At 39.6% G+C, this 26,293-nt stretch overlaps 1 protein-coding gene across 5 annotated transcripts in view; it reads left to right on the top strand.

Moving 5' to 3' along the window:
- dmd (dystrophin) overlaps positions 1–26,293 on the top strand; it is a 2,012,228-nt gene that overhangs the window by 1,581,759 nt on the left and 404,176 nt on the right. For all 5 annotated transcript variants that reach the window (XM_043700735.1, XM_043700733.1, XM_043700734.1 and 2 more), the window contains one exon: positions 17,657–17,774. In XM_043700735.1, the coding sequence (XP_043556670.1) occupies positions 17,657–17,774 (118 nt within the window). The remainder of the gene's footprint in view (positions 1–17,656; positions 17,775–26,293) is intronic.

Genomic DNA, 26,293 nt, shown 5'->3' on the forward strand with positions numbered 1-26,293 from the left:
AATGTTATTGTGTCAAATAATGAAAACATTGAGTCTTAAAGCTCTGTGTGTTATGCATCAACCTTCACTTCTTGATCTAAACTGAAGAATATGCAACAGTATTTATTTGGTTTTGGACAAAGCTACATGTCTGATAGCTATGCCGCATTCACCTACTTGGCCAACAGTTTTTGACTGGATGGTGAAGCTAATACTTTGACCAAAGGATTTTGATATCAATAGCCACTGCTGTTAAATATCCACTTCTTTTAAGTCAGTTTTTTAAATGGTTCATGTGGATATAATGTAAATAATTTTACAAATGCATGCATCTGAATGTCTGAGAATGAAGTACGATTGAAATGAGTTCTACAATGATAAAAAATGCTGCCTTAAATATGGGTTATTTATAGTTCTCATCAAGATATGTTTTAGACATTGGCCAAGATATATGGGTTTACTTATAACTTGGGACTTCTTGCTGACATTTTACAAATGGATAGATCCAATGCTGATCTATAACTATGTCATTGTTATCCTGATGCAGTATTATCATACTTCCTGCTGTGTTAAGGAGCTACTCATACAGAATTTAGAGGCCAAATTTGTGTCAATGTAGGTCACTGTGACCGAAAGAGTAACACAGCTCTGATCACATTGATTGTGCATATATTTACTACACGGTTGCCTTCCCTTTCAGCAGCGATTTTCACAATCAACAATGAAACAATGGCATTCATCATTGACTGTAAAGAGAGGTGCCCCACAGAGCTTGCGAAGGATCTGTTCTTCCCTTTAGAGAATTCTAAACCAAGTGTTAGTAAATGTGATAGACGGAGAGTATCTCCCAGCGTAAAGTCCAATTGGAGTCTGACTGGTTTCCTGGATAGTCACATTTGAGATAGTTAAGAACTTACCAACTAGGGCGATATTGAAAACCCAGGAGTAAGATCTGTCTCAGTTGGGAAAGAGGGAATGTGAGAGACCATTGAGGAGAGTAGAATGTGCTTGTTGGAGGATTCCTCCTGGCAAAATGTTTTTCTCTCTCTCTCTTTCTCTCTGTGCATCGTACAAACTTGAGCTTCCCAATCAATTCGCCTTGGTGTAAAAGGCGAGATACAAATGAAAAATGATTCAAATGAAGCAAATTGTGACACCAAAGACACAGCAAGATGCTGCCATTCACTGAGTTCCACAATCTTCAGTTTTACCAAAACGCGCCCTGATATTACACCCAGAGAACAAGAGTAGAAAGATGTTAAAAAAGCTTTGGATGGAATTGATTTTCTCCTGAAGAGTCAGAGGAAATGTCAGAGCTCCCCCCTTAAAATCACTAAGTCCAGCTGAAGATAAGGAGATAAAGCAGTTGCAAAAACAGCATCGAGGTAATTTCCATTACATGTAGTGACCAGAGCTATGGCAAAACTAAGTCCATCAGCAGAGATCTCAGTAATACAGCAAAGCAGGTGTGAGGGTAGCTGACACTTTATTTCAGTTTGAAGATAATTCAAAAGAAGTGGTGTACTCACCTTCATTAATTGAGGCTCAAGAAGCAGATTCATAATTAAATAAATGAATACAGAAAGCTTACACTGAAGCTGATGGTGAAGGCATTCCAGAGTGTTATTCGCTTGAAAGTGGAGTTTTAATGAGAAAGCGTAGATATCCTCACAGACCTGCAAGACAAAGAATGGATATGCTAAGAAGATATTGCAGTAGCATATGAAATTCCATTGGCAGGACATATGGAAAATGCAAGCAATGATAAGCAGGTATGGCCAATAGTTCATAAAGATGTGATGCAGTTCTCTAAATCATGTCCTACATGTCAGATGGTAGGAAAACCTCGGCATGTAATCAAACTAGCACATATAGTTCCCAAATTTTGAAGAGTTACTCAGCTGACCATTAGCAGGTTATCTAGGACCATTACTGAAAATCAAAACATATATCCTTGCATTTGTGAAAATGACAACCTGATTCCCAGAAGCTATTCCTTTGAGGACATTACAGTTCGGTTAGTGGTTGAAATGTTCACTCAGTTTCTTTACTCATTACAGACTATCAGTTGAGATTTAATCTGATAAGGGTTATAACTTTATATCTAAAGTTTTTGAGGATGTCATTAACAGTTCTCTTATAAAACAATTCAAGTCAACTGCATTTCTTCCGAAAACAGACAGCTTTGGAGCGATACCATCAGATTCTCAATATTATGATTAAGGCATATTGTCTTGAATACCTACTGTATTGGGCAAAGGAATTAGATTTCTTCCTGTTCACGACCAGAGATTCTCCAAATTAATTTACTAGGTTCATTCCATTTGAATTCATTTATTGTCATAACATTAGTGGTTAGGTAAAATTGTTTAGAGAGATGTATTTAATTTAAAAAGACATCAACATTAAGTTGTAAAGTTGTCATCCATAGTTGTAGAAAGACTCTGAGAAGCACGAATGGCAGCCTAAGAGCATTTGGAGGTGAAAATGGAAGAACAGGCGAATAAACATGCTACAATTAGAACAATTCAAGTGGGAGATGAAGTATTGGTATTGTCATCTTTCTCAGGTGAACCTCTGAAGATGAAATTCAGTGGTCCATACAAAATAGTTAAGGGAGTCAGTAAAGTGAATTATCTGATAATTACAAATGATTTTCAAAAGACAAATCTGTTTTGTCACATTAACATGCGAAAAATGTGTCACTGTAGTGAAGCAGATAAGAAGGCGAAAGTGTGTCAGATGCTAAGATTAGATTAGATTAGATGAGATTACATTACAGTGTGGAAACAGGCCCTTCGGCCCAACAAGTCCACACCGACCCGCCGAAGCGCAACCCACCCATACCCCTATATTTACCTATTACCTAACACTACGGGCAATTTAGCATGGCCAATTCACCTGACCTGCACATCTTTGGATTGTGGGAGGAAACCGGAGCACCCGGAATGTTGACAGAGACAACAAGAGTGAGGTGAAAGGAGTGCTGTACAATTCTCAGTGCAAGCCTCCTACAACAGGACTAGGAAAGTTAGACACATATTTAGTTAAAATTGTTTAGAGAGATATTCTTAAATCAGAAAAGACACTAACATCTCGTTACAGTGTTGCCATCCATGTTTCTAGAAAGAACAAATGGAGGTTCTTTTCAGACTACTTAGGGAGTATAAGATATGTTATGATCCATATGTGTGTAATATGTTAGGTAGGGAAGCTGTAGATGGAGGACCATCAGTGCTAATAAAACAAAGTTCTTGAGTCCAGAGAAACCAATTTGCATGGAAACAAAAATTCAATGCATGGTGAAAAGCCATTCGACTGAATCCAAAGCACATATAATTCACCAGTACTGTTAGTTCCTAAATCAGATAATCAAATGGATTCTGTATAAATTATGGAAAGTTAAAAGCAGGTATAAAAATAAATGTTTGCCCAATTCCACAGTTAAAAGATTACATTGAAAGGGTCAGAATGTATTATTCCTTCACAAGATTAATCAATTGAAGGGGTACTGGCAAGTGCACGTAAGGACTAAAGAAATTTCCATTTTTATAATACAAAATGGTTTATACTATTGTCACGAGGTAACATTTGGGTTAAAGAATGCCTCAGCTACATTCCATAGACTTGTGAATCAAGTCACAGCTGAGGTAGTCTATTATCTGCGATAGTGTGGACAGTGCAATCACATAAAGTAACTCCTGGAAAAAGCACGTGAGCAGGAGCTGTTACTAGTCAAAGACCTGTTTATAGTTGGCTAGTTTAGTAATAAATTTAGCCAAAAGTGAATTGACAATACCAAGAATAAGTCACCACGGACATACCATGGACACCATAGGACAATGTCAAGTTTTGCCAACGACATTAAAAGTAAAGGTTCTAACACAATTTCTTGTTCCGAAAGGTAAAAGGAAATCATGAGATTTTCAGAATTTCATAAGTTTTAGTGGAAATTTGTGCATAATTTCAGCACAATATTTATATCTGAAAAGATTTTGTTCAGGAGAGGGAGTGGAGTTTTTGATAAGGGACAGTTTTGCATCTGTACCGAGGGAGGATAAACCTGGAAATACATTCAGGGAAGTTATTTGGGTGGAACTGAGAAATAAGAAAGGCATGATCACCTTATTGGGATTGTATTCTACACCCCCTAAAAGTCAGCGGGAAATTGAGAAACAAATTTGTAAGGAGATCTCAGTCATCTGTAAGAATAATAGGGTGGTTGTGGTAGGGGATTTTAACTTTCCAAACATAGATTGGACTGTGAATTGTGTTTAGAGTTTAGATGTAGAGGAATTTGTTAAGTGTGTATATGAACATTTTCTGATTCATTATGTGGATGTAGCTACCAGAAAAGGTGCAAAACCTGACCTACTCTTGGGAAATAAGGCAGGGCAGGTGACTGAGGTGTCAGTGGGGGAGCACTTTGGGGCCAGCGACCATAATTCTATTAGTTTTAAAATAGTGATGGAAAAGGATAGACCAGATTTAACAATTGAAATTCTAAATTGGAGGAAGGCAAATTTTGATGGTATTAGGCAAGAACTTTCAAGAGCTGATTGGGGGCAGATGTTTGCAGGTAAAGGGACAGCTGGAAAATGGGAAGTCTTCAGAAATGAGATAACAAGAGTCTAGAAGCAGTATATTGCTGTTAGGCTGAAAGGAAAGGCTGGTAGGTGTAGGGAATGTTGGATGACGAGAGAAATTGAGGGTCTGGTTAAGAAAAAGAAGGAAACATATATCAGGTATAGAGAGGATAGTTCGAGCGAGAAGAGTATAAAGGCAGAACGAGTTTATTTTAGAGGGAAATCAGGAGGGCTAAAAGGGGACAAGAGATAGCTTTGGCAAATACGATTAAGGAGAATCCAAAGAATTTTTACAGATACATTAAGGATAAAAGGGAGAGAATAGGGCCCCTCGAAGATCAGTAAGGCAGCCTTTGTGTGGAGGCGCAGGAGATGGGGGAGATACTAAACGAGTATTTTGCATTAGTATTTACTGTGGAGAAAGATATGGAAGATATAGAGATGTAGGGAAATTGATGGTGACATCTTGAAAAATGCTATATTACATCGGAAGAGGTGCTGGAGTTCTTGAAACACATAAAAGTGGATAAATCCCTAGGACCTGATCAGGTGTACCCTAGAGCTCTGTGGGAAGCTAGGGAAGTGATTGCTGGGCCTCTTGCTGAGATATTTGTATCATCAATAGTCATAGGTGAGGTGCCGGAAGAAGGAAGGTGGTGCCACTATTTAAGACAGGTGTTGAGGACAAGCCAGGGAACTATAGGCCAGTGAGCCTGACATGGTTGATGGGCAAGTTGTTGGAGGGAATCCTGAGGAAGAAGATTTACATGTATTTGGAAAGGCAAGGACTGATTAGGGATAGTCAACATGGCTTTGTGCGTGGGAAATCATGTCTCACAAACTTGATTGAGTTTTTTTAAAAAGTAACAAAGAGAATTGATGAGGGCAGAGTGGTAGCCGTGCTCTATGTGGACTTCAGTAAGGCATTCAACAAGGTTCCTCATGGGAGACTGGATAGCAAGGTTAGATCTCATAGAATACAGGGAGAACTGCCATTTGGATACAGAAATGGCTCAAAGGCAGAAGACAGAGGGTGGTGGTGGAGGGTTGTTTTTCAGACTGGAGGCCTGTGACCAGTGGAGTGCCACAAGGATCGGTGCTGGGTCCACTACTTTTCATAATTTTATATAAATGATTTGGATGTGAGCATAAGAGGTAAAGTTAGTGAGTTTTCAGATGACACCAAAATTGGAGGTGTAGTGGACAGCGAAGAGGGTTACCTCAGATTACAGCGGGATCTTGATCAGATGGGCCAATGGGTTGAGAAGTGGCAGATAGAGTTTAATTTAGAAAATGCGAGGTGCTGCATTTTGGGAAAGCAAATCTTACCAGGATGTATACATGTAATGGTAAGGTCCTAGGGAGTGTTGCTGAACAAAGAGACCTTGGAGTGCAGGTTCATCACTCCTTGAAAGTGGAGTTGCATGTAGATAGGATAATGAAGAAGGCTATTGGTATGGTTTCCTTTATTAGTCTGGGTATTGAGTACAAGAGTTGGGAGGTCATGGTGCAGCTGCATAGAACATTGGGTAGGCCACTTTTGGAATATTACATGCAATTTTGGTCTCCTTCCTATCGGAAGGATGTTGTGAAACTTGAAAGGATTCAGAAAAGATTTATAAGGACGTTGCCAGGGTTGAAGCATTTGAGCTCTAGAGCGAGTTGAATAGGTTGGGGCTGTTTTTCCTGGAACGTCGGAGGCTGAGGGGTGACCTTATAGAGGTTGATAAAATCATGAGGGACATAGAGTCATAGAGATGTACAGCATGGAAACAGACCCTTCGGTCAAACCTGTCCATGCCGACCAGATATCCCAACCCAATCTAGACCCACCTGCCAGCACCCGGCCCGTAGCCCTCCAAACCCTTCCTGTTAATATACTCGTCCAAATGCCTCTTAAATGTTGCAATTGTACCAGCCTCCACCACATCCTCTGGCAGCTCATTCCATACACATACCACCCTCTGCGTGAAAAAGCTGCCCCTTAGGTCTCTTTTATATCTTTCCCCTCTCACCCTAAACCTATGGCCTCTATTTCTGGACCCCCCCACCCCAGGGAAATGACTTTGCCTATTTATCCTATCCATGCCCCTCATAATTTTGTAAACCTCTATAAGTTCACCCCTCAGCCTCCAATGCTCCAGGGAAAACTGCCCCATCCTGTTCAGCCTGTCCCTATAGCTCAAATCCTCCAACCCTGGCAACATCCTTGTAAATCTTTTCTGAACCTTTTCAAGTTTCACAACATCTTTCCGATAGGTTGGATAGGTATGTGGTAAAAAGCTCATCTCGGGTCAAATCTGATACCATGGTTGTGAAACCTCTTTCACCTTGTACAGTTGCCAAGAGGAATGAAGTTGGGTCAAAGGAATTGAGGTCGAGGGAATTGAGTTTGTGGTGGAGGCTGAATACAGTGGTTTTCTGTATACTTATTTGGTGGAAAGTTCTGTTTCTGTAAAATTGAATGTGTTACAGCAATGGATTGGAAGCCCAACATACCAATATCTATTCCCTTAATTTCCAAAATGTGTTTCTTTCAAAAGAGCACTACTACAGAGACAAAATAACTGCTAGTATAAAGAATTCTGTGTGGGATCAATGAGACATAAGACCAAAAAAAACCTTCAAACTGTGACTGTGGAGTGTGTGAACTGTTGTGAGTGGAAAGATAACAACATTCCTGATGAAGTGCTATACCCAAAATGTTGACTCTCCTACTTCTCAAATGCTGCCTGACCTGCTATTCTTTTCCAGTGCCACACTTTTTGACTCTGACTGTCCAGCATCTACAGTCCTCATTTTCTCCAAGAGGTTTGATGACCTCTTGTTCAATAGCAATCCCCCTCCCCCACCCACCCCCACTCCTGGCTTATCTGTCATTACAAAAATATAGCAATCAATTAGAAAGGAATAATAGTGGAGCATTTAGAAATGTGTAATATAATAAAGCAGAATCAGCATGGCTTCCTGAAGGGAAGTCATTTGTGACAAACATGCTAAAATTTTTTTATCTTTGTTTTTATTAGAAAAGATTTTTATTCTTTATAAAAATACAATAATGTTAAACAATATAACAATATTATATTACAAAAATGTTAACAGGAAACTACCTACTACTTTATAGAACAAACCAAAACTATCACAAAAAAAATACAAAACAATCTTGAGATTAAATAAAAAAGTAACTGTACTTAACAAATTAGCTGAGGCTGACCCAGATTGCCATAGACCAACCTAATCCAATTTAGAATGAGTCAGATTAGATAAAATCATCTTAAATTAGCTTAACTTAACTCAAATTAAATTAAAATTAATTAAATTAAAGTAAATTATACCACTCACTGAGCCCCCAACGAGCTCCCATCCACAGGAGCATCAGTTATAATATCCGTATTTATCAAGCTTCCTCCTCCCCCAGAGCTCCCAGACACCAAACCTGGTCCCCATGGCTATACAAAGGTCTTGATCAGTATTGCCGACAAGTCTATATCGATGTAATTTAAAAAGGGCTGTCACGTCTTATAGAATGGTTCTGTTTTCTGGTGCACCACATTTGTGAGAGAATCTTGGGAGCTGTGGTCCATCAACAATCTATGACACCCCTTGAGATCCGGGGGAGTTTCTGAGATCTAGTTCATTAGAATGTTCTTCCTTGCACAGTGTGTAAGAATATTAAGTAATCTCTTCCCGTGTCCTTCCAGCGAGAGCAAATTCAGCAATCCCAAAAGAAGGGATACCAGATCCACCTTAAACTCGATTCCCAGGATCCCCTCCAACTCATTCACTATGGCACTCCAGTATCCATGAATCCCATAACATGACCATAAGCAGTGTGTAAGGGTGCCTGCGCTAATTTTACATTTACATAATTCCCATATGTCCTCCCATGTGTCAAATTAAATTTCTTCTTCTCGTTCCTGACTCCAGACTCCATCGAGTCTTTCCATATCCTCCAGAGAGCCCCCTCTCTGTAAATGGTATAGAGTACTAACTGATGAGTGCCTGCACACCGGAGCACTCTTCTCTCTACATCAGACATGTAGGGCTGAGCCAAGAGCGTGATACTTCCCTGTATGTAGTCCTTAATCTGAAAATAACAGAAGAGGTCCCTACTAGGCAGCCCATATGTGTGACTTAATTGGTCAAAAGACATCAGGACCTCTTCCTCAAATAAATCTCCCAAACAGGAGACTCCCTTGACCTCCCATGCCTTAAAGCTGGAGTCCATTGACCTCGGCCTAAATCCTGGGGCTCCCCCTAAAGGGGTGAACGGTGAGATTTTATGTAAATTTCCCTCGCCTTGCTGCATTATTCTCCACGCTTTGACCATGTTTAAGATAATTAGGCTTTTATAATGCTCAGCCATGGATTTCATCCTATCCATAAACAGTAAATTAATGAGGGGACACCTTACATGGGAAGTCTCAATGTCAAGCCATATCAACCCCAAATCCTTGCACACCCAGTCACCCACATATGACAATAGGGCACCAATTTGATATCACTTCAGTCCTAGGATATCCACCCCCACTATGCCCTGCGGGAGCTGCAACTTAGTAAATGCAATGAGAGGGTCTCTGTGGCACCAAATGAATGACCCAAGCCAGCCATTTAAATTCTGCAGTACCTGTCTGGCCAGCCACAATGGGAGCATTCTCATAGGATATAGTAGCCGAGGAAGATCATTCATTTTAATTGAGGCTAATTGGCCTAACCATGATATTGGTAACCGCTCCCACTGCTTCAGATCCTGTTTTATCCTATCAAACAATTGCACAAAGTTAGCTCTGTACAGCTGATGGAAGATGAGGTTAATAAAAATACCCATATAAAGAAAGCTGTGTTCCATTCTTCAGGTCAGGCACTCCCACCAAGACCCCAAGGGCATAGCTTCTGACTTTGTAAAGTTCATTCTATATCCCGTGAAGATGCTGAATAGTTTTAACTTTTTTGTATTAGTCAGGGTACGGACTTTTCCGGATTAATCAAAATAGGATGAGATCATCACAATAGAGAGTAATTTTGTGCTCTCCCATTCCTAACTTTGGCGCCACTATTTCAGGGTCCTTTCAAATGGCCTCTGCCAACAGTTCAATTACTCAGGTAAATAACAGCAGTGAGAGAGGACACCCTTGTCAGCTGCCACTTCCAATGCTAAAAATATCTGATTTAACGCCATTCGTAAGAACTGCTGCTTTGTGGTCACTATATAGCATGCCACCCACCTAGCAAATGCCCCACCAAGACCAAAGTGTTCTCGGACACCAAAAATGATAGGCCACTCCACCTGATCAAATGCCTTTCCCACGTCCAAGGAGACCACCAAACCTGGAATTAACCTCTGCTGGCATACTGCATATATTCAGCACCCTCCTAATGTTATTGGAAGAGCTACAGCCCTTAATGAAGCCTGTCTAGTCATCTTTTATTATAATGGGCAGTACCTTTTCCAACCTCAGGTCCAGTATCTTTGACAGGATTTTCAAATCTACGTTCAGCAACGAGATAGGTCTATATGAGGCATAGTCCTCAAGGTCTTTTCCTTTCTTTAAAATGAGGGAGTTATTGGCCTCCGTAAGAGAGAAAGGCAGTCCTGATTAGATGATTGTTTATACATTCCCAGGATTGGCTCAGCCAACATGTTTATGAACTCCTTGTGGAACTCACTCCCAAACCAGTCTGGGCCAGGTGCTTTGCCACTTTGGAGCTATGTTCCCAATCCTGCAGGATAACACCGAATCCAAACAGACCGATGGCAAAGAACGTATCAATTCTCATTGGCACTTATGCGGATTGGAGTAAAAGGTAAAATCCCTACCATTAGGGTGGAGACATCTCCACACATCCACTAGCCCCAACTCCCCGCACAAGTCCACTAGCTCTTTAGATTGCAGGGAAACACCCGGGAGACCCCTTGGCATCCTGTCTACCTCAGGGCCCATGAGACCATTAAAGTCTCCTCCTATGATTGTACAACACACCCCAAGAGCCATTAATTTAGAGACTGCATTAGTTAATAATTCAAGGGGATGCGCCAGGGAACAATAGACGTTCAGGGTGCCTTACTCTTCCCCGTGTATTAAGGCCTTGAGAATGATGAAACGCGCTTATTTATCCTTGATTTGTTCTATTTTCTGGAATAAGAGTTCCCTTTGTATTAGTATGGCTATTCCTCGATTCTTGGAGTTGAAAGAGGAGAAGGATACCTACCAAATCCTCCCTGCTGCAACTTCAAACGTTCTCTTTGCTTTCTAAGGTTTGAGAGCACCTTCTTTCTTTTAATTGGAGAATGGCTCCCTCTAATATTCAAGGTGCACCATCTAAACAAACCACGAGCCATGACCATCCACAGCAGCCCATGGTCCCCCAAGAAGAAGAAACTTATTCATGCCACGCCAAGTGAAAAAAAACACCGAATTTATAAGAGCTAAAACCTATCTCCACAAATATTACTAGAACTAAAAAATGAACCACTACGCTAAACTTAACCAAACAAATATACCAACAACAAATCGCTGGAGATTTCCCCCTCACACATATGGGGCATCCATCCCAAATTTTATAACCATCCTAATTCCTTCCAGCTAAGGCTGCACCCCAAACCTAAGCAACACTAAGACAAAGAAAACAAATTATTTACACACATAGGAGTTAACAGTGGGCACGACCCAGTCTCCTCCATACACTGCCCCCATTCATCTTCCATAAAAGAAATAACCACCCCTCACCAAAGTCTATAATTGTCTTTGCTCTTCTTTTACCCCAACCTGGATCAAGTATTTCAAAGAATCCAAAAAGCTCCTTGCTTTTACTCCCAAGTCAAAGTTGTAAACAGACCCTCCATGATTAAGTACTGCCAGGAATCTCAAAGAATACTGGATATTCAAGTCTCTAAATTTCTTCTTGAGTTCATCAAAGGATTTCCTCTTCTTGATTATGACCCCAGAGAAGATCTTGAAAAAAATATATGATTTGACCATTTGTACACCAGGCCTGGTGAATTTCTTCCCAGTCTTCTGGAGGCTTCCATTATCAGCTGCTTCTCTTTATAATCCTGGAGTGGCGATAGGGCAGGGACGCTGATCCAACCTGGACCTGTGCATCGCGATCTGGTGGGCCCACTGTACACACACCCAGCTCGACACAACCTCCAGCCCCAGGAGCTGCGGGGGCCACTGTTACAGGACGTGAAGCAGGCTGTGACCTTCCTCACGCTCCGGGAGCCCGACAATTTGTAAGTTCTTCCTCCGACTTCGGTCTCGAGGACGTCGACCTGATCCAACAGGGCCTGAACCTGGTCTTCCAGTGTTTGGATCCATCCCTCCAAATTCTCCACCGCAGTCTCCGATGCTGCGGTCCTTTGTTTGACCACCTTGACGCGTCGATCCAGCGCTTGGATCTCCTGCTCATGCTTTTTAGCATGACAGCGATCGGTTCCAGCATTGAGTCGATTCTCTCTTGGAGTTTAACAAACTCCGAGACTAGATTCTACTGGTCCAACAGGTTCAGAGGGCCACCCTGAGAGTCGGGACCATGACTGGGGGTGCCTCCAGCACTGTAGGGAAGTGCTCTGCTTGCTGCAATCCTTTGGCTTCCTTTCCTTTATTAGAGTTCATCTTACTCCCAGATCACCCAGATCCAAATTTCAAAGGTTCTATATGCTTTATATATTATTTTAATGAACTCTTCTTACGAATGACTAGCAAGGAGGGGGGTGAAACCCACCTTACTTGGGTAATAATGCGGAGTCCTGGCACAGCAGAGCTATCAGATCGTCGCCATCTTGGATCCCCCCAACTAAACTTTTTTAAGGCAGTAACAAGCAGGATAGATAAAAGGTAACCAATAATTATCACATATTTGAATTTCTAAAAAGCACTTGATAAGGTATTATACATAAGGTTACCTAATAAGACAGGATTGGCTAATTAATAAGTGAGAGTTGGGATAAGGGGGGATTTTCAGGATGGGTAAACTGTAACTAGTGGAGTGATTAAGGAGACAGAGCTGGGGCTACAATTATTTTATAACATATATTAATGACTTGGATGTGGAAAGTGAATGTACTATAGATAAGTTTGCAGATGACAAAAAGATAAGTGGGAAGGCGAGTGGGAAGGTGGGGATGACAGAGCCTGCAGAAGGATATAAAGGTTAAGCATGTGGGCAAAAACTTGGTGATGGGATATGGAAAGATGATCAGAGAAGCAGAAGTAGACCACTCAGACTGTCAAGTCTGTTGCACCGTTTGTTGAGACCACAGCTGATCTGATTTGGAGATGCCGATGTTGGACTGGGGTGTACAAAGTTAAAAATCACACAACACCAGGTTATAGTCCAACAGGTTTAATTGGAAGCACACTAGCTTTCGGCGCGCTGCTCCTTCATCAGGTGGTTGTGCTCCGAAAGCTAGTGCTTCCAAATAAACCTGTTGGACTATAACCTGGTGTTGTGTGATTTTTAACAGCTGATCTGATAATCCTCAATTCCATCCCCCCGACTTTACTCCATAATCCAGAATTCTCTTAGTGATTAGAAATCTGTCTATCTCATCCTTGAATATACTTAACAACTGGCCCTCAGCAGCTTTTTGTGATAATGAATTCCACAGAATCACCACCCTTTGAGAGAAAACGTTGCTCCTCAACTGTCTTAAATATGTCATCTTTTCATTTGAGAATATGCCCTATTTGCATCTACCCTGTCTGCCACAACAGAAACACTTTTTGCATCTACCCTGTCAAGTTTCCTAAAAATTTTGTATGTATCAATAAGGTTGCAGTCATTCTTCTAAGATCCAATGAGTAGAGGCCCAACCCACTCAACGTTTCATCATAAGGCAGTGCTTCCATACCAAGTATCAGCTTAGTAAACCTTCTGTAGACTGTCTCCAATCCCAGTGTATTTTCCCTGAGATGAAGAGCATAAAACGGTTCATAATATTCCACCTGTGATCTGACTATAATGTATAATGTGAACAAAACATTCCTTCATTTATAATTCATATCCTTCAAAAGAAGACCAACATTCCATTTGCTATCTCTGTTACCGGCTGAATGTGGTTGCTCGCTTTTTGTGATTCCCAAATCCTTCTGTTCCATAACGTTTTGCAGTCTTTCTCCATTTAAATGCTATTCAGCTCTTCTATTATTCCTCCAAAGTTCATAACCTCATATTTTCCCAAATTATATTCCATCTGCCAAATGTTTTCATACTCACTTCATCTTCACCACATGCCTTCCCACCTTTATGTGTCATGTGCAAACTTGGCTATTGTACATTTATTTTGCTCATCTAAGTCATTGAAATATTTTGTATAATTTGGGAAAATATGAAGGTGTGCACTTTAGCAAGAAGGATAGAAAAGGTCAATATTGTTTGATTAAAGAAAAACTGCAAAAAGGAGGGATTTAGGGGGTCATTGTGAATGAAACATGAGAAGGGGGTGGCAAGTGGACTTTTATTATTACCAAAGGGTGGAGTGAATTAAATGAAATACAGGACCGACAATAAGCTCATTTAACTTTCTTCCTCACGTTTAACACTGATTTGAGTTTTCTGCTCATGCTTCTAACTATAACCACTTAGAAGCTCCACCTTTTAAAATATTTTCATAGGATGCCTTGTTCATCTAAAATTGAAAATCTAGTCCACTGTCCTGTGTTCTGACACTAACTCTTCAAGGACTACCATTGTCTTTGGAATGAATAGTGGGGAAGGAGCTAATGGTTGTGGGTAAAGAAGAGATAGAAGAGAATCACTAGCTGAACTCCTCGAGACAGATTGTTGTTTCTCAAGAATTCCTCCAGAATTATGGTGTCACATGTTTACAAATTTGCTGCTGCAAGAGAAGGTAGAGTCATTATTTGTAGTGTCAGGGAATTAGGGAACTATAAAGTGATTAATCCTTCCAACTAAATCCCTTAAACATGAAAGATTTATGATGGCATGTTTGCCCAACCACGTACTCTTCATTTTAGTTCCCTTACATCCAAAGTTGATTGCATTCATACAAGTTGGGAAAGAATTATTTTGAGATAAGTACATCTGCTTTTATTCATTCCCGTGAATAGTTTTGCTGAAACTGCAAGCTCCAGTTGTTTGAGAACAATGTAAGAGGTGGAGGCCATTCAGTCACTTTAACCTTTCCTACCATGCAGTTCAGTCATGGCAGATCTGTAGCACAGCTCATTGGTGGCTTTTGCTCTTCATCCCTTGATAATTTTCCAAACAAAAGTTTAAATTTCTACCTTGTACATGTTAATGCACCCAGAATTCACAACCCTCTGTTGAAGATTTCCACTGTCCCTATGTGATCAATAGTGTTTACAAATCAATATCTTTTTCAACCATTGAAGAAGGAAGGACCATTCAGTAGACAACTCAGGTGCTTTCTGAGTAATATTTCTCAGCGCCGAAGGCTGGGCAAACTCCTTTATTCCACGCACAAGACCTTGTGTTTCAATTCATGCTGACCTACTTACGGAAGCACTGCTGCTGTCAGCAAAAGTAAAATATTGGAAAGATTCTAAAATGTAACACAAACCCTTCCAAAAATAGACCAGCAAAGTGTTCAAAGGAATATTTTATTTTTGTATTTGAACATGACCAAAGTAACTTGTGAACAAAAAACTGACTTAGCATATTTTACCCACAGGCTGACATTGTTGAGTTGAAAGAAGAGTATTTTAATGTATCACCACATCGATAATACACAAGTGTGTACAATATGATTGAGGAGGAAAAGAAAAAGTGTGTTTGCATGCTTCAAATAAGCCGTCTGGGTTTATTGGAGATTATGCTGCGGACACAATTTATTTGCATTTTTCCATCGTTATTAAGAAGCGCTTCCTCAGAACTACAAGGTCATTTAAAATATTGAACTTTTCATATCAAAGTAAGACAGTTCAGTTCAGTAACATCCAGGAAACACAGATCCCTCAAGAATGGTTATTAAAAATTTATTGCAGCAAATAGATTAAATCTCTCTGACAAGCTTAGGTCATTTCAGTTAAGTTTCTGCAGCATTTAATAATCACATGAATAAAGCTCGCCTTTATTATCTTCTTAAAGTGCTCTGACAGGCTCATACATACCACGACACAAAATTCACTCAAGTAGCTTCAAAATTGCTGACAGCACAGAAACACTTCATAACTGAAAATCAGTCTTAAGCAAATGATCATAACTAAAACAATTACCTCAACACATTTGAATAAATAAGATTTATTCCTTTATTTAGTTATTTATCTATGTTCTTCTGTATAGTTTGGGGCAACATTCCACAACTGAGCACATTTTCTCAGAAAAGCCGAAATTCTCTGCTTGTCTGCAAGATATTTAAAAAGGAATGATAGTCATGAGTGTGCAGCAGGATTTAAACAACATCTATACCTCATATTCATTCAGTTGTATCATAGGGGACAGGTGGTAAATCACAAATGTGCAAACATTTGACGGAAAATGAGCTCTGTGAAGACTAAAGTAATGTTTCCATCAGTTTGGGCATCAATTGTCCTCACTTTTGATTTTTGGCATTGTTTAATTCATAATCTTAAACAATGGTTCAATAATTGGAGCCAGAAAAATCTGACATTATCCTGTCTAACTATTAAGATATAAGTAATTATTGTAAGTGTCAGTTAATGAGCGAGTGCTGTAAGCTGGTGAAGAGACTGATGCTGAAATGCAGATAGATGTGAAACCCCAGTCTGAGAAGTTGTCTTTACAAATCTTTTATGGCCTTGATTTAAAGCTAAAGAGAGGGAGCATAATCACCCAAAACAAACTGCATTTCATTTAATATTTAAGTTGATGATTAATTATGATTTTGAGCAAAGTCATATGATTTCATTTTTCCCTTTTCTTAGACAGAATACTGCATTTTAATTTCCTTAACTTTAGATGTGTTTACAACAGTTAAAATCTTTCTCACTATGATAGTCAGACTTTGTATTACCGCATACGCATTGGTAAATGCAAATTTAAATGCTAATTGTCCATAAAATCCTCAATTATTCGACATTTAGGTACCCATCAAAATCGATAATTATTTCCTGTGTCTAGAGTGTAAGCATTGCACCCTGGATGCGAGATGCACATAATATCTATCTAACCATGTTTAAACTTTATAACAAATTGAAAGTTTTATCTAACATCTCCTTTCATTAAAAGTTTCCTGTTGTTTGTCATTCTTTCTGTAATTCGTTCCGAGCCACTTCAAAGTAGTTGAAGAACTTTAGATGATACTTCTCAGTTGTGAGCCACACAGCAGCCAGGATCAGTGAATGTGTTGGATGTCCTCGGGTCTTGTTTTGTTGGCTAAGTGGATATATTGCTTCTCTCTCCACTGCTGACAAATCTGTTAGATAACTCAGCTTTCTGTCAAAATCTGCCGACTGCACCTCCCTGATGAACATGGAGCATAAGACTGTGATCCATTTAGTGCAATGGGGATGGGAGCAGTGCAGATGGCCTGGACTTGTTTAGGGCAAGGGTTTGCTGAAATGATTTTCCTATTATTCTTAATCATGTTGCCTGCTCCAATGGATGCAAAGGATTCTATATCATTAAAAGTAGAGCAGAATTGCAGCCTTTATAATTCGTTCATTTGAATCAGCAACAGTGGTCATTGAGGATGTTTTTCTGATTGTTGTTTGTGGGACTCGCTATGTGAAAATGTTCGATGTAAGCAGCTTACATAATAATTGTATAAAATTAATTAATTTATTTAACACATTTTGGGATATGCAAGATATGATATAAATAACTGCAAGCTGTTCCCTTTGTTGCATGCATATGTATTCAACGTGGATTTTGCTTATTGGTGGATTCAAATTGGCAGTTACCAATAAACTGGGATTCAAGAGGCAAACACACACATAAACCACATGGCATTTTTGAAGTTGAGCCATTTTACAGCTCATGGTGGATTTGTGAACTTTTCCTGTTTATATTTGTGAATTTTATTAATTTTGCCAATCAATGTTTGAAATCAAAACGAAAAGCAAAGTTTTTTTATACCTAAGGATTTTAAGATTGTACCATTAGAGAATCTTTCCTTTACATTGGCTGTCCCTCCCTTTCTCCAGGCTACTCTGCAAGATTTGGATCAGAAACGCCCTCAGCTGGATGAGCTCATTACTGCAGCACAAAACCTGAAAAACAAGACAACTAATCAGGAGGCGCGAGGAATAATTACAGATCGCAGTAAGTAACCTGATTAGTTAAATAGATGGACACCTTTTATGCAACCTTTATGTCTGTATCCCTCATTACAGTAAGTCAGTTTAAATCATTATTGAAAATTATGAATGCTACTAGTTAAATGAGTCCATGTTGGTGCTTTGAATAATTATAAAATGTCTGGAATAGAATGTGATTCAGCATTATTACTGTCATAGACTTGTCAAGTTTCAAAAGTAAAGTTGGCATGAATCACCTTCTCAGTTTCCCTAATGGCTTAGCTGTGTAAAGACAGTGAGTTACCAAAAACTTCAAGAAGATGTTCCTATTTACAACATTCATCCTTTGCTGAGTTGTGTATTTGAGTGGATAGTCAGAGACTTTTTCCCAGGGTGGAAATGGCTATCATGAGGGGGCATAATTTTAAGGTGATTGGAGGAAGCTTTAGGGGAGATGTCAGAGAGTGGTTCTTTACACAGAGAGTGGTGGGTGCGTGGAATGCACTGCCAAAAGTGGTAGTAGAGTCAGACACATTAGGGACATTTAAGTGACTCTTGGATAGGCACATGGATGATAGTACAATGAAGGGTACCTAGGTTAATCTGATTTTAGAGTAGGATAAAAGGTCAGCACAACATGGAGGGCCGAAGGGCCTCTACTATGCTGTACAGTTCTATGTTCTATCTCAGCTGGAGCAGAAGGAGGGACGATGCTTGAGATTTTGTACTTGGTTGCTCACCCTGTGCTCTGGTGAATATCAGACAAATATTAAATAGGGGTAAACAGTGATGTGCTTACAGCAAAATAACATAGTGACAAAGAAGGAAAGCAGTTTTAATAGCAGATATTCCATCTCGTACTGGTTGAGACAAGCAGACTAGCATTTGTGTCTGTCCAGCTTAGTTGTCTCCAACAGAATGTTCTGAAATCAACAAGTGGCCCTCCCATGTCAGATTTAGTTGTGAACAATAGTTTAGACTTAGTTAATATTCTATTGGAATATGAACATTACTCAAAGTGTTATCATGATAAGATTGAGTTTAACGTCGTGCTTAAAAAAGAGGAATGTAAAACCAACAATTTAGATTCTAGATTTAGATCAGGCTGATTTCAGTGCAGTAAGACAGAAACTCTGCGCTGTAAACTAAGCAAGTCTGTTAATGGATAAAATGGCAGAAGATCAGCAGGAGGTGTGTAATAAAGGTCTTAATATGACACAGAGCCAGGTTATTATCATAAAGGTGAAGCCATGTTTCTCTAAAGAGCTTAGAGTCAAATCAAAATGAAAGGAAAATATATTTTTTTTAAAATGCAGACATGGTACAGACTCTGGAAAAAGGGAGAGGTGTAAATTATAGAGTGACTTACTGGAGTCATAAATTCGTAGCATGGAAACAGAACCTTTGATCCAACAAGTGCATGTCAACCATGTTGCCCCACTAAACTAGTCCCATTTGCCTGAGTTTGGCCCATATCCCTCCAAACCATTCCTATTCAGATGCTTATCTAAATGTCTTTTAAATGTTGTAATTGCACCTGCATCCACCACTTTCTCTGGCAGTTCATTCCACACATGAAACACTGTGTAACTAAAGTTGCCTCTCATGTCCTTTTCAAATCTTTCTCCTCTCACCTTAAAAATATGGTCACTAGTTTTGAATTCCCCCAATCTGGGAAAAAACCATTGCGATACACCTTATCTATTCCCCTCATGATTTTATAGACCTCAACCTCCTAAGGTACAGTGAAAAAGGTTCCAGCCTATTTTTATAACTCAAACCCTCCATTCCCTCAACATCCTGGTAAATCTTTTCTGAACCCTCTCTAATTTAATAATGTCCTCCCTATAACAGAACGGCACACACAGTACTCCAGAAGAGGCCTCAACAATGTCCTGTACAACCTCAACATGACACCCCAACACCATGTTCTTTAAGTTTATATTCTCCTCATGCAAAGTTAAGAAATATGAAAATAGACTTGCAAGTCACAAAATTTTCATAATTATAATAATAAAAAATGAAGTGGTTTGGAGAAATGTGAAAACTGGTAGAAGTGATATCAATTTAAGTAAGGAAATGGCAGGCATGTTGAAGAATTACTTTGCTTAAGTATTTACAAAAGTGGAAGAAGTCTGTAAGGTGAACATGCCAAGAAAGCTAATAGCAGTCATTTTGACAAGTATTGCATTAAAAGACTGATTAACAAAATTCAGGGTCAGTGTCAGTTGGAATAACATATTGGTTGAAGGATGAAAACTGCAAGTCATGGTAAATGGTTATTTCTAGATCGCAGGATGGTAACAGTGATGTTTCCCTCAGGTTAAGTGCTTTTGTTGATTTATACAAATGACTTGAATATTGGCATGCAGAGCAAATTTTCAAAAGTTACCAATTATACCAAACTGTGAGGTATGATAGACAATGAGCAGGTTAACCATGAACTGTAACAGGACATTGGCAAGCAAAATGGGCAGACAAGTGGCAGATGCAATTTAGTAGAGAGAATTTTGTGGAGAATAGTGGAAACTGTTTAAGGAGCAGTTGCTGTGAGTGATGCACAAATTTGTCCCTCTGAGACATGCAAGAAGGGGTAAAATTAAGGAGCCTTGGATGACAAGAACAGAGGAGCTTCTCATCAAAGGGACAAAGGCAGCTTACATAAGGTGGAGGAAGCAAAGATCTAGCACAGCTTGAGAGGATTACCGGCTTACCAGAAAGGAGCTCAAAAATGGACTGAGGAGAGCCAGGAGGGGACATGAAAAAAGGAAGGATTAGGGAGAACCCAAAGGCATTTTACTCATACGTGAGGAATAAGAGAACGATCAGGGAAAAGCTAGGGCCGGTCAGGGATAGTGTAGGGAACTTGTGCATGGAGTCTGAGCAGATGGAGAAGCCCTAAATGAGGTTTTTGCTTTGGTTTTCACTAAGGAAAAGGACCTTGTTGTAAATGAGAACTTTGAGGAGCTGGGAAACAGGCTTGACCAGATTAAGATTGATGAAGTTGATGGGCTGGAAATTTTGGCAAACATTAAGAATGCTAAGTCCCCAGGACCAGACCAGATTTATCCTAGGTTGCTCTGGGAAGCGAGAAAGGAGGTTGCTAAGCTGCTGGGGAAGATTTTTGCTTACTCACTCTCTACAGTAGTCATACTGGAGGATTGGAAGGAGGTGACTGTTGCTCCTCTTTTCAAAAAGGGGAATAGGGAAATCCCTGGCAATTACAAACCAGTCAGTCTTCTGTCTGTGGTCAGCAAGGTTTTGGAAAGAATTCTGAGGGATAGGATTTATGACTATTTGGAAAAGCATAGCGTGATTAAAGGCAGTCAGCACGGCTTTGTGAGGGGCAGGTCATGTCACAGAAATCCTGTTGAGTTCTTTAAGGAGGTGACGAGACAGATCGAAGAAGGTTGAGCAGTGGATGTGGTGTATATGGACTTCAGTCAGGCATTTGATAAAGTTCCCCATGGTAGGCTCATTCATAAAGTCAGGAGGTATGCAGGGAGATTTGGCTGTCTGGATTCAGAATTGGTTGGCTGACAGAAGGCAGAGAGTGGTTATAGATGGAAAGTATTCTGCCTGGAGGTCAGTGGTGAGTGGTGTCCTGCAGGGTTGTGTTCTTGGGCCTCTGCTCTTTGTAGGTTTTATAAATGACTTGGATGAGGAGGTTGACGGGTAGGTTAGTCAAAGATTGGAGGTGCCGTTGATAGTATCGAGGGCTCTTGCAGGCTGCAGCATGACATAGACAGGATGCAGAGCTGGGCTAAGAAATGGCAGATGGAGCTCAACCTGGATAAATGTGAAGTGATGCATTTTGGAAGGTGGAACTTGAATGCTGAATATAGGATTAAAGACAGGAGTCTTGGCAGTGTGGAGGGATTTTGGTGTTCAAGTGCATAGATCCCTCAAAGTTGCCACCAAGTGGATAGGGTTGTTAAGAAAACATATGGTGTTTTGGCTTTCATTACGGGGGGATCGAGTTTAAGAGCCGCCACAAGACCTGGTGAGACCATACTGGCAATATTGTGTCCAGTTCTGGTTGCCCTATTATAGGAAAGATACAGAGGCTTTGGAAAGGGTGCAAAGAAGGTTTACCAGGATGCTACCTGGACTGGAGGGCTTGTCTTACGAAGAGAGTTTGACTAAGTTCGGAAGGTAATGAGAGGCATAGATAGAGTCAATAGCCAGAGACTTTTCTGGAATATTGTGTCCAGTTCTGGTCGCCCTACCACAGGAAAGATACAGAGGCTTTGGAAAGGGTGCAAAGAAGGTTTACCAGGATGCTACCTGGACTGGAGGGCTTGTCTTACGAAGAGAGTTTGACTAAGTTCGGAAGGTAATGAGAGGCATAGATAGAGTCAATAGCCAGAGACTTTTCCCCAAGACATGATTGACTGGCACAAGGGGTCAGAGTTTTAAGATATTAGAAGGAAGGTATCAAGGAGACGTCAGAGGTAGGTTCTTTACGCAGAAAGTTGTGAATGCATGGAATGCATTGCCAGCGGTGGTGGTGGAAGCAGAGTCAGTAGGGACATTTGAGCAACTGCTGGACATGCACATGGACAGCTGTGAATTGAGGGGTGCATAGGTTGGAATATTTTATTTTAGATTCAGAATAATCCTCGGCACAACATTGTGGGCCAAAAAGTCAGTTCTGTGCTGTGCTTTTCTATGTTCTACGTTCAATGTTCCAATTGTGATATGTTGGCCAGAGTGTTAGAGATACCTAACATCAACTTGAAGGCAAGCTTCTGGAAAGTGTACAGGGACCGAAGGATATTGGAATCCTTTTGTACAGATCCTTGAAGGTTGAAGGACATATTGAAGGAGCGGTTAGCAAACCACATGGGATCTTGGACCTTATAAATAGAAGCATTGATTACAAAAGCTGGAAATCCATTCTAAAAGCTCTGATTAGACTCATCTAGAATTTTGCATCCAGGTCTAGTCATCACACTTTAGAAATGATGTGAAGGCCATTGAGTACTCTACAGTCGAGACTTGCCAGAATGGTTAAATCAGGAGCCATTCCTTTAGGTTGGAAAATTGTGTATGTCATCCAAGTTTAAAAGAAAGGAGAGGATTGAAAATCAAGGAATTATAAACGGATCAGCCAATTGCTGCTGTTGGGAAAGTGTTGGAGTTGATGATTAAGAATAGAGTAACTGAAAAGCTTGAAATGTTTCAGCCAATTCGGGTAAGCCACCATAGATATTTCAGCGATATGTCATATCTGATTGAATTTGTTAAATATGTGATTAAAGCAGAAGATAGAAGAATATCTACAGATTTTATTATGACTTCCAGGAAGGATTTGGTAAAACCTTTCATAAAAATGCTGTTAGTTGAAGTTAGAACCCATGGAATTGAAAGCAAGTCATTGACTTGTTGAAAATTTGGCGAAGTGCAAGATGTCAGAGTAGAAATAGTGGTTAGGTATTTTCATGATACAATGTGATTAATTGTGCCCAGCATAGGGATCTGTGAAGGAACTTCAAATATTCAGCATATTTATTAATTACTTTGGTAAAAGAATATTAAACTGTCAATATAATTTTGCCATCAATACAAAGATAGGTTGTGTTTTAAATAACTAAGCTGGAAACTGATGCTTCTTTTCAGCAGTCCTTTGAAATTAAGAATGACTTGCTTCCACCCTGGTTCCATGAGCTCTGAGATAGTTGAAAAGTCTCATGTACAATCTGCAGTGTGCTTTACAGGTCAGGCAGTGAAATATTTGAAGGATTGTGCATTTTCTCCAAATCTCAACATCAACCTCTGCCTGCTCCTGACAGGATCTTTATTCTTGTATGGCATATAGTCAAGTGATCTTGAACTGATTGGCTATTCAGGTCATTTCTGAAGACAGTTTAAGAGTTAACCACAAGTCTGTGGGCCGAGAGTCACATGTACATAAATTAGATGGATTATTTTATTACTTGATTATTTTATGATTATTGCTTGTTTTAGAACAATAATTGTTATTATTATGACAATCGACATTAGTTAGTTACATCATCGGCATGAGACTAGTTTACAATTCAACATTTTCATTGAATCCAAATTTTGGCATGTACAATAGTGGAAGGTGAATATGTCCTAGAACATTAGCTTGGGGTTCTGGGTTACAAGGCCAAAGTTTCTCAATGCATTCAGTGCTTTCCCAAATTAACCTTCTTCATATTGGTTTGTCACAAGTCAAGATTTCCATTTGTCATTGGGGATGTATGATCTCTTCAGCAATACCTTGAGAATAGCCCTGAAGCATTTCTCCTGTCCTCATGGTAATCTGCAACCAAATTCCAAGCAGAGTGGCTGCTTCAGGAATCTGGTGTTGGGCACACACATAGTATGCCTCTTGTAGCAGTGTTGTGTTTCAGTGATAAGTGTCTTGGTGCTGTATATGTTGCCTCAGGAAAGAATACTGCTGTTGGACTACCTTTCTTGCCACTGGATTTCCAGTTGAACATTACCAAAGGATATTAACGAACTAAGTGAACGGCCAAATCTTGGAAAAAGCATGTTCAGAGCAGCTAAATTGAGAACATCCACTTTGAATGTATAAAGGATGACACAGATTATTACTCTCTAAGTAGTAAACAGCAAGAAACAGTCGAGATCCATAGACATGGGAATCAGGTATATATCATTACATTAGCATGATCATATACAGAAAATAGTATAAAAACTAGTGGAATGGTGGATTTTATTTCTGGAGGGTTAGAACACAAAGGGGTGGAAGTTATATCTCAGCTAAATATAACACAGATTACATACCTGCCACACTCAGCAGTTTGGACACAACAACGTAAGAAGGATATATTGACCTTAAAGGAAGGGTTTACCCAGAATGATACTTGGACACTAAGTATTAAAGAAGGAGAGATTAAACAACCTAGATTTGTGTCCTGTGAAATTTAGAAAGCCAAGAGTGATATGGTCTAAATGTTCAAGCTATTTAGAGGAACAGATTGGGAAGAAAGTAAAAAAACAAGATCCACTGCTGGGGCTTAAGGACATCGCCTAAATAGTCAGACCTTGCAGAACTGAACTTATGAAATAGTTTGGACATAAAGAAGTTTAGAATTTTCCTCTGAAAAGCATAATTAGTGCAAGTTTAAGTACACTTCTTAAATATCAAATGTTGTTTTCTGTGATTGTTAAGAGGTATGGGCCTACCTGTCAGGAATATCAGTCATGATCTTATTGAATGGTTAAACAGGCTAAGTGGTCTTCTCCTGTTCCTGTGTTTATTGTTCGGGCTTAGACATGGGAATTAGTCACTTGACTGAGTAATTACAGGGTACTTTATGGGCTTGATATTATACCTCAGCAAAACGTTTATGTCCTTAGGAGAGGAGATGAATGGAAAAACATTTTTTTCTCTCTGTTTGAAAATCTTTATTTCGACGGGTGAGAGTGTCAAATTTTACACCATATAGAGTCATTGAAGCATATCAGCGGAAGCAAGTACATGACGTATAAGAAATAGAAGGATCTGTTGACAGTGATGCATGAGGTGAAGCAGGAGCAGACGTGTGAAGCAAAAATGCCAATGTAAAAGATTTGTTATTAACAGTGGTCATTTTTGTAATTAAATAGACTTTCAGCTGTTTTAATCGAACTTCAATTTTTTTTTAAGATATACATGTTAAATGCAGCCCAATTGTGCTTGTTCATGGCAAGTTTTGTGTTTATCATTTTTCAAAATGAATTTCAAAGAGACAACAGGATTTCAGGCAAGTTGTGAAAACAGGTCCCATTTTGTCTACAATTTGCCACAGATATCTTGAATTAAATGAAAGTTTAAAAATTGCAAGATTACAACATAGAACTGTGCATACAAGCACAATTTCACACAACATTTTACAAAGAATTGATCGCATTTGGGATATCTAAATGAGCATTTGATTAGCCTGGAAAGACAGTGCAACTTTGCAATAATCAGTAACTCATCTTGTGCCTGCAGCACTGCCTGCACTTGATAAAAGATCCTCCTTTCTAAACTGTTAGCAATCAATATTCAGAGTCAACGAGCAAATTATTCTCTGAAGGGGTTTCCAACTGCCCTGCCCAGTAACAAGAATCTTGTATTAGCTGCAAAGCAAGAAACAGACTTGAAGCACAATTTTTCATCGGTTTAGCAGCTGTTTTTGAACAATTCCAGGAAGCTACATACTTAAAACATACGTCAACTCAGTTTCTCTGATCTTTTTTTAAAATTACTCATTTTTTGGTTGGGGTTAAGGTCACTTGCAAGGGTGACACTTATTATCCATTACTTTTAAGAATTTACTCGTCAGAATGTGGTAGCAGTTTGACAAACTCAGTTGCTTCCTAGATTACCACCCTTGTCAGCCATTTTGGTATTAGACTGCAATTACATCTGAGTCCTAATGGATCAGGTTTCTCACTCTCTTGGATATTGGTCAGTTCAGTTGGATTTCAATAACAATTCTGATGACTTCATGGTTGAAGTTTGCTTTTTACCCCAATATTCCTAAAACACACCTCAAAATGTCAAACTGCTATTGTGGACCTAGA

Source organism: Chiloscyllium plagiosum, chromosome 12, assembly GCF_004010195.1.
Source record: "Chiloscyllium plagiosum isolate BGI_BamShark_2017 chromosome 12, ASM401019v2, whole genome shotgun sequence".
In the NCBI taxonomy this organism is placed as follows: domain Eukaryota; kingdom Metazoa; phylum Chordata; class Chondrichthyes; order Orectolobiformes; family Hemiscylliidae; genus Chiloscyllium; species Chiloscyllium plagiosum.